Source organism: Acanthisitta chloris, unplaced genomic scaffold (genome assembly GCF_000695815.1).
Source record: "Acanthisitta chloris isolate BGI_N310 unplaced genomic scaffold, ASM69581v1 scaffold6218, whole genome shotgun sequence".
Classification (NCBI taxonomy): Eukaryota; Metazoa; Chordata; class Aves; order Passeriformes; family Acanthisittidae; genus Acanthisitta; species Acanthisitta chloris.
Genome location: NW_008688791.1, coordinates 127,850 through 140,736, shown reverse-complemented (window position 1 = coordinate 140,736; position 12,887 = coordinate 127,850). Strand labels below are relative to the sequence as shown.

The window sequence follows — 12,887 nt, the reverse complement described above, 5'->3', positions numbered from 1 at the left end:
AGACTTTGGAGAGAGACACATCATTCCACATTTTGTGTGGGGAAAACAATTTTTTAAACTTTGTAGTTTGGCAGATCCTGCTGCCATATTTACAAACTCGAAATACCTTAGCGTAGATGAACCTCTAAATATTTAAATTCAATTTCATACAACCAGATCACATGTACTATCATAATTAAGTAAGAATGTCACTGCAGCTGAGTACTGTGACTGGATAACCGTCTCCTCCTGCAAGAGAGATGCCAAAATGAAGCCAAGGTGTTTGCAGAAAATAAACATCAAGGGTGATGATGACATGTTTATTTTCAAAGCAGGAGACCATTATCCAGTCACAACACTCACTTCTATTATACTTATTGCAACTGCACCAGACCCAACCTCATTGATTTTTTTCAAAGAGTAATTAAAATAACATTTGTGAATAATACAGAAGACCAACTGAAGAAACTGCTGCAACAGAACAACAATCCCCCAAAGTGGTTCTACAGCAGCATTACAGTCTGATTAGCACAGGAGGTTTATTTGATGCTTAATGAATAAGAAACTAGTGCTGGTGAACTGTAAATCTCTCCAGAACTGGTTGACTGTTCTGCTGCTCTGTTTAAAGGCTGTTTTAACTCGCAGCAGCTGACAGCAGCCCCTAAAGGCCATTACCACCCTGAGGATCAGGGAGGTCTGGCTGAGCTCCAATCCCACTCCTGGCCTTGGCAGCAGAGAGCAGTGAGATGCTGAAGAGAAGTCAGCATTGCAGGGATCATTCTGTCACTGGTAGCATCAACTTCAGGCTATCTTTCTGCAGGAATAGCACAGATTATGCTTTATAAAACCCTTATTGTCTCCTGATAATTTCTGACTCAAAGCAAAACTGTGGCTTTCAGACTGATGGAAAAATGACGCTTGATTCTCCAACTTCCATTTTCAGATGCTAAGATCAGTATAGCTTAGCAAGGTTTGATTTCTGAACTCAGCTCTTGGAAACTGAGAATTTTCCTGCTTTTTACAGTTCAGGTAATACATGAAAATCACTGATTTGGGGAATTTTAGGATTCAAGCTAGCAAGGTTACTTTAGTGGAGTGAAGGCAATAAAATGACAGCCTGTTGGGTTTTCCTGAAAACTTGATATGTGAGAGTTATAAATAAACTTTCCCCACTGGTACAGGGCACTGGTGGTCCTGGGCTCCCCACAGTAGGTCTCAGCTCTCACCAAGAATATCAAAGGCTGCTTTAGTTACCACAGATTCTTGATCTTTATTGCCTCAGAACATTAAAAACAGCATTAAAATCGACTGCATGGACTAACATTTTGCAAGGTGGTCACTACTGCTCTGAGAACCTGACTAAAACCACTGCAGTTATTCCATATAGAGCACAGAATGGCTGTCAGATGTCAATGCCTTCAATTTTACCAAAATAAGCATCATTTGAATCAGGGATGTTCATGCCAAACCCCACAGATTATAGCCTGTAATTCTGCAGGCTACCTCATGCCATAATTTTGGCATGAAATGTGATACACCAGATTGCTGGAGATTTCTTGCTATTATAGAGGGTGACCCAAGAAGGAAAAACCAAAGTTTTCATCCTGCTTCAATCCAGTTCAGAAAGTGCCATCATGTTACCTGATTTAGGTTAGATATTAGGAAGAAGTTTTTCCCTGTGAGGGTGGTGAGGCACTGTGCCAGGTTGCCCAGGGAGGCTGTGGCTGCCCCAACCCTGGCAGTGTTCACAGCCAGGTTGGCTGAGCCTTGAGCAACCTGCTCTGGTGGGAGGTGTCCCTGCCCAGGGCAGGGGGGTGGGACTAGATGATCTGTAAAGTCCATTCCAGCCCCTAAAACTCTGATTTCCCCAGCACCAAAGCCAGTGGACAAAGCTTTGCCACTGCTCCGTAAAGGAGATCCAAAGCTGTGATGATTAGCTGAAGATGGAGCCATTCTTATGGGGCACACTCTGAATTCATAATCTGAATTCACTGTGGAGGTCTAACTTCAAGCTTTGAACCTCTTCAGAGTCTTTTCAGCCCTTTTCAAGAGGGATAAAGTTCAGCACTTTTAAGTGGATACTGCTGTGACTATCACTGTCATAAAAGCAGCAAAGGAACAGAAAAATCCCTACCACTGGCTCACTAAGAAGGAACCTGAGGAGTTTAAGACATGTGTTTAGGTATTTATTTCCTCACAGCACACTTTCCATTAGAAATCAAATTCAACAATCCTTACCTTTTGCCTAGAAACCATCCAAGATTTTATCGTTGGTACCAAGAGACTGCCAAGAAGAATCTGAGCAGGATGATAGATGAGCAAGGGGACAGAAATTAAGGACAGGTACTCATAACCAGCAAATACTATCTTCAGCATGGGAATCCCTGCAGGCAGAAAAACAAGAGACAGACTCTCCTCAGACTTTGAGCTCTGGAAAAAAGTGAAGCATTTTATGTTGCATTGACATCTCACCAAAAAAAAAAAAAAAAAAAAAGAAACCCAAAAGAAACAAAATGAAGACTCAGAAGTTTTATACATTAAAAAACCCAACTCAAACCAGCAAAAACTTGAAAAAAAACCCCACACATGGCAGAGAAAGTTCTGTGGCAGAAAGGAGGGAGTAGAGAATGCCATAAAAGATCTTTTCCAATTATGCTAATAGTTGTCAAAGTGCTGCTGAAGACTTGATATACAACATATTCTGCTCTAGCATGACTGGCCACTTGCTTAGCATAGTTCTGTACTGCTCATTTACTATTTCCTCTCACTGTGCTGTGCCTGGGAGGAGTTAGGCAGCAGCAGGAGGGCAGAAGTTGCTAGATGCTGGAACAAGTCAGTGTTAAGAGCTAGTGATGGGCCATTTTTTCTAAGAGCTTGAATTTGCATTCAACAGTGCTAATTCTATTAGACATCTCCATGCATAATCTTCCCACTTGATGATGTGATATGTAAAATTAAATTTCATTTAGTTTTGCAGTAAGGAAACTGATGATGTTTACTTTGAACATGTTATTGGTCAAAACTATCTGGTTAAACCTTGGAACTTTGCTACCATGGTCCACAAAGCTCAGGTGTGGGCAAAACCTGTAACCGTCTCTGTTTTGCCTGACCAGATATTTGCATAGTCACCAACAGGAGCAGCTGCAATTCCTCAGGAGCCTCCTGAGGACATACCTTGTTTTCTCCCACATCTTCAATGCCATTCTAGGAATCTTCCACCAGTGTCAACCTTGCAGCAAAGCAGACTACACAGTTTTCACAGAGCTCATCTAAGTGTCTCATAAAAGCACAGAATGGTTTGGGTTGGAAGGGACCTTAAAAATCACCAACCTCCCTGCCAAGGGGACACATTCTAGTAGACCAGGTAGCTCAAATCACCATCCAACCTGACCTTGCCTTGTCTGTTTTCTTAGCAATGACAAAAAGCTGAGCTTTGTGCCATGTGCCCTCCACTTCTCCATTTGTAGATGTTACAGTTCATCAAAAATTGCTATGTCTATGTAAACATTTCTCTATATCTTGGATAAATTCCCATTTTCAACACCCTTTCAGGTTTCCCTTCATAAAAGTTGCCTCCTCCTTCAGTGAGGAAACAGCTTATTTGTTGAATATTACCTCTTCACCAGGTCCTGCCATTGCTGACACATGTCTAGGCTGCTGAAATCTTCATGATGCTTCTACAGCATCATTTCTTGCCATTATTTTTATTACTTTCTTCACATTACACCACCAAAAATCTCACCCCCATGCTAGCAGCCTTTCCTTATGTACTTCCAGGGGGAAAATTAAATCAAATAAATCAAGGCTTGTATGCTTAATTTCAGCATTATAATTACCTTCAAAACAACATAATGGACTTACCACACAATAGATCTGCTTATTATTAACACTAATTTCTGGGACTTGGGAATGGACAGTATTTGGACAGGAATTAAATGGGCATTTGCATTCTATTAAGGCATGTCATTTACTTCAGATGCTCATCCTACTGGTTTTGTAAACAGAGAAAGGTTTTATTTATATTATTGCCACTTGACCCTTGTGGGTTCTTTCCTATTCTCTAATCATAGAAAAATATACTGGAGACCCAAGCAATGAACATGCTGTATTTATGTTTGTAAGACAGCACCTGGTGGTTTTGGTAGTGCAATTTCATCCATAGATCCAAAAATACTTTGGTAAGCTGAACAGGGCTCCTACAGAGAGTCAAAAACACTAAAAAGATTAGCCTAAGATCACACAGAAAGCTAATGGCAGAGACATGAACAGAATGGATCCAAAGTGCCTGAGCCACGCTTGAAACTACTGCACATTTCCTGAAAGCCAAGCCAAGAATTTCCAGCCTACAAGGTAAATTCTCCAGAGGAAAACTATTCCAGTAAACTCGGAAAAGAAAATTAAAGTTGTCAAATATAAATACAAAACGCTGCAATTAGTGTGACAATATAATTAGATCACTGGGCGGAAAGAGGTTCTTAATTCACAGCTTGTTTAAATACATGTCACAACAATAGGTTCCTGTAAGCTACTAATGTGCAATTAAAGTTCCTGTTATTTACCAGGAGAAACTAACTGGTGGAAAGAAGAAATAATAATAATGATTTTTGCACGTAAGGACTAGTTCGGGGGGAGGGGGGAAGCTTTGATGTCTTTTTAAGCACTTCCTGATTTTTATAATTTCAACTTTACTGGTATGCAACTCTCTCAGCAAATATTTCAGGACAGAGATCCACATGGTATAGTCACAAATCCCTGTGTCAGTGACATTACCACAGAGCTAACCAAAACAGCATGGGTTTTATTTGTGTCTTTAAAATGTTGTGTCTAAACTCTCCAGCAGCAACACATAGTAACTGCAGACATTGGTGTTAGTGCTAATGTTTTCCAAATACATAAAACTCATGCAAGTATCTAATTAGGAGAAACATGTTTTAACAGTCATGTTTTTCTCTCTTAAAAAAAGCCCAAACAACCCAACTGTATTTTTCCTATACATATATATATCTATCTATATCTAAAGCACTTGGGAAAAAACAAACACATCTATATCCATATCTATATCTATATATCCACCTCTATAGCACTTGGGAAAAAACCCCAACAAACACACACACACACACTCATATATATATACACACATGTATCTATATCTATCTCTAAAGCACTTGGGAAAAAAAAAATCCAAGAAACACAAATCAACAGAAAAACCCAACCCAAAGGAAGAAAACTGACATTGCAATGCCTGGGCTGATTCTGTTTCCTGCATCTTAGCTCAAAATGCATTTTCCAGAAGAGAATATTATGAACTAGCACTAAGAGAAGCTGTAACGCAAACGCTGACTGAAACAGCAGTGGCATGAGGCAGGTAGAGCTGTAACAGAACTAATAAAGTGAATGCAATTAGGTTAAATCTTTTGTATGGATAGCAAGGAATGAAGGTGCTAAGCAAAATGAATAGGGTTATCTTTATTTTGGTCTGTCCACTGCTCTTTTCCTCATCTTTTATAGCACATTGCTTCCAGTGCCAATGGAATGTGAGAGCTACACTAAGTCTAAGATAAGTAAAAATTCACACAGGATCAAGTCATACATATTAAAACCCAAACCACTACTTTAGTCTTAAGTTTCTTCAACAATACACAGCAACTCCTCCCTCTCCCCATGCCCCAATATTACTGGGTATTTATTTGCCATCTGAAGCATTAAGGCTGCACTCACATGTATAAAGAATAATTCCTGTAAGGATTTTTCACTTTGCTTCCACAGAGCCATTAATCATGCTTATCTGCATTTCAGGGTACATGGACTGACTTCTGCGGGTCTTCTTCATCTTGACTGGCACTGGAGGAGGAACTGCATTATCAGTTTATAGGCAAGTTTTAAGCCTAGTACTGTGGTCTGAAGGCTCATGCCACAAACACCCATCCATGCTGCTGTGGTTTATGAAGTTTCAGTCTTCCAGCAGCTTCGTTCAACTCCCCTGCCAAAGACCCTCACTTATATCAGGAGAACTAAATGACCAAGTTCTCTTCCATGGCTTGGTGCCAACTTGGGCAAGCTGCACTCAAAGCTAACAAACCACTGAGTTGCTAAAATCTTCTGAAGAGCTTTATGGCAGGAATGTGTGTCCAACCCCTGGATCAGAGCTGACCAAACCCCATGACAGGCACAAGCCAAGGTTATATCCCATCCTCTTCCAAAGAAACAACACACACGGTATCCAGCTGGATGAGAAAGCAGTACCCAGCCTGACCAGGACTACAGAGAGCTGTAGCAGAAGGGAGGAAGCACAGAGATCATTCTACAGATATCCCTTACAAACAAGATGATTGGTATTCCCAGCTTTTTACCTCAAATTTTCCTCTTCCCCTTTGTTTGGCTATGTTTCTCCTACCACTACTCCCCCATGTTCCCATCTTCCTCCTTGCTCTTTGGGTCTGGTATTCAGAGACTCTTTTTCTGTTTGTATTTTCTCTCTTCTTTCTCTTGCCTCCTATTCCCCATTCCCACGCTTCTACCCTGCTTCTATTTGCTTCCCAAGATGTTGGATTCTGCTCACTGCAGCAGTGTAAATTTTGGGCACTTCCACTAAAATCAATAAGCACAGTGAGCACTAACATCACAGTCCTACTGCAGCCGAGAAAAGTGAGCCAGGACTGTGCTAGGCAGTACATTTTAGTTTCCTCTCTGTTTGCATCCTCACTCAGCTTTTTTCAGAAAAGCACTTTGCAAACCTGAGGAAGAGCTAGCAAGAGAAAAATTATTTATCTGTGACCTTCAACAACAGCAAAGAAGAGTGAGAGGGCTGCTCTCACAGCCTGGTAGAAGAAAGCCCTGTTTGCTCTCCATGGCTCCAGGGTATTCCAGTTTGGCTCCAAGGCTGTAGAGCATCACCCTGGCTCAAAGGCCACTGTTTCTCTAGTAGCCTGCAAAACTGAAAGCCATTTAATCCTCCCTCCAGCTCTGCACCCACCACAGCCTCCCACATCCTCCCCTTTCCCCTTTCCCCTTTTCCCATTTCGTGGCCACCTTCTTCAAAGGCCCATGAAAATCTTATGCTGCACTTCACTACATTTAGTTAACTGTAAAATAATCATAATAAAAAACCCTAAAAGATTTGAAGGCATTTTTAAGATAATTTAAATATAGGACTCTTTTCATCTAGCTATCACTGCAGTAATATAAATGAAGCAAATTAATTTTAATGCTCCAAGGTACTGATTCTGTGTCACTGTCACTGACAGGATCCAACTAGACTTTATGAGATGGCATTTGACTTTATGGAAGTGAGCACTATGCACGCATTTACAATTTTACAGGGACTTTAAGCTGTCATGCTGAAAAATGTTTATAAAACATTAATCAAAAAATGCCTCTTTAATACAATGCATTGTCTGAAAGATGTTAGAAGGCACATATTGTAAATGGATTCTTTTTCTGACTAAAGTAATTTCTACCAAAAGCCTTTCCCCACTGCTATACAAGTACACAGTGTGGAGAGATAAAGAGCACTTTCTCAGCACATTACTACCTGATCCAAACACTTGGGAAATCACTAATGTACAGCATGCCATATTTCCATGTCACACATGACACATTTGTCTAAAATTACCCAACAGAGTTTGACATTGCAGCATATTCCTGAGCAGAGCTTTCAACTGACATCTGCCAAGTAAGAACTTCAAGTAGGAGCTTTCTTCTTCTAACAAGCAAGTAAGAGTTTTCTTTTATCCTATACCCATGATGGAAGTGATAAAACAATAAGTACTGGAAATCAGGGTGGGTTTTTTCTATTTTAATATGTTTATTTTATGCTCACTGGATGTGTAAGCTCCCCTTAAAGCACTGTTTCATCATTTGCTGTTTTCTATCACATTGCAATGGGTTCAGAGAACTTAATAGAACATTTTTATTACCACCGAAGCACAGGCCATTATCTCTCACACCCAAAGCAGAATTATTGCTAGATGCTCTACTTACACACTTCACTGTATGGGTTTTTTTTCCCTTCAATGTCTTCATAACAAACAATTTATCCTAAAGCTTTATTGCTTACATTACTGAAACACATTCCACATCACCAAACACTGCAGCATTTCTTCTCAGGAAAAGAGATTTGGGGCAAAACAAAGAGGTCATCACTAGGGCTATGGAACCATCAGGCATTAAGGAATCAAAATGCCAAAGAGCCCTCACAAGGAGGCAGTGGAAATACTTGGAAGAAAAGCCTTAGCCTCTGGATTTTTCACCTCTCCCTTCTATTCATCTATGCTTTTCAGAAATCTCAATTGCCACAATCTTCAAGTGCAATACACAAAATGAATCAAGTGTATGATGGTAGCTCCTCTGACACTCTCCATGCTACTCTATTTCTGAAGGATCCTCTCAGGGGTTGATGTGAAGGGAACATTATTGGTCAAATAGCTATTTCTTTTTTCAGCTGAGAAAAGGCCTGTAGAGAGAGGCATATATTGCATTTAACCATTCCCAAGCTGCCAGAGCAGGGAGTGTCTGAGCTTATGCAGCAAAGACAGTGCCCAGTGAGCACCTGAAATTTTCCAGCCAAGTCTCAGAACAGCTCTGCACATCACCCAGGGACTGCATGATGGGGAAGGGTGGTGAGATTCAGGCAAAGTACAGTTTAGAGGACTAGAAAACAAGCTGTTCATGCAGAGAGCTACCAGAATGGCAAAATGCTGCTCATCTCACCTGAAAACGCTTACAAGGGTTTCCCTGTTTTTTCCCAGGAAATCATTGCTATGGTTAGTTTTGAGGAGACAGAAGTTCTCATACTAGGCCTGTCCTCAGTGAAGAGCAGCCAGGGATAGAAGATGCTTCTTGACCTTGTTCAGACTCTGTTAGGACATACTGAGTTCATGACAGGAGAAGATGCTCTTAACAAATTACCTCTTTTTCCAACATCCACACCCTCTCCAAAGCTTACCCTGGACTCAAATTAAATGCTCTTCCCTCAGGACCAGTTATTTTCAGCTATCGGAATAGCTGAATAGTATCTGACACCCCATAACAATACAAATATTTGCTTGCTACTGAGTATTCCCATTTCAACCAAAAAAAGTACCTTCCAATGCAATATGGAATCACATTATATCAGAGGGAGAACTGTGTCTTTTTGCCCACACATGTGCTCTGTGTAGATGTGTGTTAAAAATAATTTCAGGGGAAAACAGACTTTTTTTTCAGTACATTTTCATATTTCAGGGCAAGGACAAGTGTAATGGAAAGCAAAAAGAGGGTCACAAAGTGGTAAAAACAAACATCTGAGGAGCAGATTTCACAAGGGACTGTGAGACATTAAGGAAGTCTGGAAGAACTGCAGGGGAAAACTGCAAGGTGGAGGCTGTCCCAGCTCAGCCTGGAGGTCTGCACAGATCGTAACCTTCAAAAACATTTCCACCTTCATCCCTTTCCTGGGGAAAGAACAATGATCTACCCCAATATCCAACATGCCTTGCATTACATTAAACAATCTACCTCTTTTGGAGGACTAGAATTATTGGGAATGCTCTGCACTGGATCAGCAATGTGGTCATGTATTGGCCATTCAATTATGCTGGGATGCAAGAATTTTGCTGAACCTCACACTATGTTGTAAAAGACTGCGCTGGTCTAGTCTAGTAAAGAAGGAGAAGGAGGAAGAGAAATTAATGAGAAATAAGATACTTCTTTTGCCAGAACTCTAACAAGAGGAAAACCAAAAGAAAACCTAATATGCTTTGAACGCTTTCACTAATTCTTTTCTTCAAGTATCTGACTCACGATACTCATCTCAGGAATCTGTAAGTCAAGTGTGACTTGAGTACAGCTACAAGGGAACAGCACATCTTGGTACTATCAAAGTTTTAAGGAAATAAAGTTGTAAAAGCTGGGAGGAAGAGAAAGAAAGTACAGTTTATCTATTCCTGGGTTTTCAATGGGTGCATGCAGATTGGAAGTGATGTGTACTGAACAACACAGGCAATCTTACCAGCTGCTAACAATGAAACATTTAACACCAGCAACTGAAGACTTAGTGCCTCAGACTCCAAACACCTCCACCTGTTTGGCAATATGGTAGTGGTAATTAGCTAACAGGGAATTCAAGACTGATTTGAACGACTCTAAGTCATATTTTGTATGTGAGTTATCCTTAATTTGGCACCACAGTGTAGGCACAGGAACGTTGTAAGATGATACTCACACTTCAGTGCTTTTTTATTGCTTGGCTATCAGTTCACTTTTCATACTCACAACCTACTCAAGGCACTGTGTAAATTACTAATTCACTACTGATACCTAAGCTACAAAGTTAAATGAACAGAATTGAAACATTTCCTTCCCTTCTCTGTAATTCTTGTAGCCAACACTTTTGGAAGGTTTAGTAGGTGAGACCTACTAATGAAAAGAATTCTGGATAAAGAGATTGACAAGTGTCTTAAAAACACAAAGTTGATATTGGATTAATTTGATTTTTCCTTGAGCATACAGCTGAGGCTAAGATTTCCCAGCATTAAAGTTTTGATTATATGGATTTTTATTTACACATTTTATTTAAAAAGTCATTATAAATGTGCTTTATAGTTTTTCTTATTATATTTGCAAACACAAGCAGGAAAGAATTATGCTCCAACCTATTCCATACTACCTTTTAATTAGATTCTTTTACAGCTTTTTTTTCCACCTGAAACCTTAGTGCAAAGGAAGACAATTAACAAATTTATTATCATAGAGTCATAGAGTCATGGAATTTTAGGGGTTGGAATGGACCTTACAGATCATCTAGTCCCAACCCTTCCTGCCATGAGCATTATAAGTATTATAATATAAAGGCATTATAAGTGGTAAACCAAGAAAATGCTGCTTTTTGTAAAGCAGAAAATACCTGTTAGGAATATTAGCTAATCTGGACTAATCTGTCCTTTCTTCATCTGATTTCTATGGCTAAGAAAAGCTTAAGGGTCCATTTGGAAAAGCAATTTGAGAAAACAGCTCCCTATCTAGAAATACTGAGGGATATTATTTCCTATTCTAAAGTGCCTAGGATTATGGGCCTGCAGTGGCCACCTTTTAGAGGTGGATCCAGACTCATCCAGGCTCCCAAACTATCCTGCAAGAGGAGATCTCTAAATTTTGCTGCTGCTGTTGATTTTTCCCATCTTTGCACCCACTGCTTTAGAAGTGTCTGGAGTCAGCAGCTCACACTGGCTGCCAGAAGGTGCACTGAGAGCAGCCAATGTAGATGCAACTCTCTCAGGGAGACTCAACATCATCTTCAATACTCACCAGCTTTAGTATGGGTGACACTTGTAGCCCCTGCCAGCTTGAGGTAGGAAAAAAAATAATCTTGAGTCATGTCCAAACATGGATCTTCCCAAGGGTAACCTGTCAGCTGTCTGCTGAATATAATGTAGTTTCTTAAAGCAGATAAATTAACTTTAACTGTTTTTGGTAGGGAGGGAGAGCTCTTGTGTCATTATCATTTTACAGATGGATATGTGTGTTTATTTTTTTTTATTGTTATACAGAGGTATGAGCTTGCTGTCATTAAAAACCTGCAATCTGGTTTTTAGTGTCTGATCCAATTACGTGTACATCTGGAAAGACACACAAGCAAATAAATAATTGGAGAGGTGCAACTCTGAAATGACAATTGTTATTCATCGATCTCTTTCTGCGAGTCGAGATTGAGAGATGTAAACTTCAAGTGAATGAGATCTCCTGGGTGAGATTCTTCAGTTCAAACACAGTAAACAACTGTTGTCCTCTGATGCACACTTTAGTACTGCTGCAGGCAAACTTTCTAAATATTAATAAAAACCTGATACAGATGAAAAGGAAGCCCTGGGAGCTGGTACAGAATTCCTTGCCACATTCTAAATCTAATCAAAGAAACATACGTCTCAGGTCAGAAAGGAAAGGAGATTCCCTAAGTTCCTCTAGCTTTTCCCCTTCTGGAATCACAGAGAGGTCAAAATTGAGTAAACTGTAGCAGATTAGATATATTAGACTGTGATACTTGTGGTTAAAAAAAACCCCAAGGGAGAGTCAGGTATTCTGTGTCCAAAAGCCACTATAACTCACTGGACTATGCATTTCCTACTTCCAGACTGCCCTGCCAGCACATTTCCTCCTGACAGTGCAGCCCCTAAGGATGCTCTGGTCTGAAGGAGGCAAACAGGGGGTGCAGGGCCAGTATGAGTAGCAAGGGAAAAGAAGAGATGCTCTAGCACAGACTATCCCAGCACCCACAGCCTGCTCCAAACTGCCAGTTTGGCTACCTGTGCAGGGAGTGAGTGGTGGCCTAAGTGTCACAGAAACACACATGCAAGATAGCATCTCACCTTGGGGGAGATTCATCTGTGCAAGCAGGACACATTCACCCTATTCCCAGATACAGAAATCTTCAGTCTAAATCTGGTTTTGCTAAGATTCCGACATGTATTTAGACACATATATAAACACCTTATACACCAGATGTGCATACGTATAACCATATATACATGGTTTTGCAGCTGCACTGGAGATAGATAGCAGCATCTCCCCCAGACATTCTTTGGGGCCCACTGAGAAAGAAGACATGACAATTACATGGTAACAACCTGACTGATAATACTGTTTGGTTCTACAAGACTACTGAGCTAACAAGGTTGGCCAACAAAAGATGCTAAAATGAGAGAAGAGCAGTAGACCCAAGTGCTTCTGCTCTCCCCTCTGTCATCTCAAGTAACACAAATCCCTTAGTTCTTATTTTCCAGAGACAGAGAGGGGAATCACAGAGCTGAGGAAAAAGCCCAGCCAATTATTTGCTGCTCCTTCCAAGCAAGGACTGAATCAATAAGAAAAAGTTTTCATTTTGGCCCAAAGAATCACTGGTTTAAAACTTCTGTAAGGTTCTAGCCATCACTAAG

General features: G+C 40.4%; 1 protein-coding gene across 1 annotated transcript in view; it reads right to left on the bottom strand.

The window, feature by feature from the left end:
- Positions 1 to 12,887, bottom strand: part of SLC10A7 (solute carrier family 10, member 7) — a gene marked incomplete at its 5' end in the record, with an annotated part of 139,002 nt that overhangs the window by 1,950 nt on the left and 124,165 nt on the right. Inside the window, one exon of the mRNA XM_009081171.1 lies at positions 2,218 to 2,363. Coding sequence (XP_009079419.1) covers positions 2,218 to 2,363 — 146 coding nt within the window. The remainder of the gene's footprint in view (positions 1 to 2,217; positions 2,364 to 12,887) is intronic.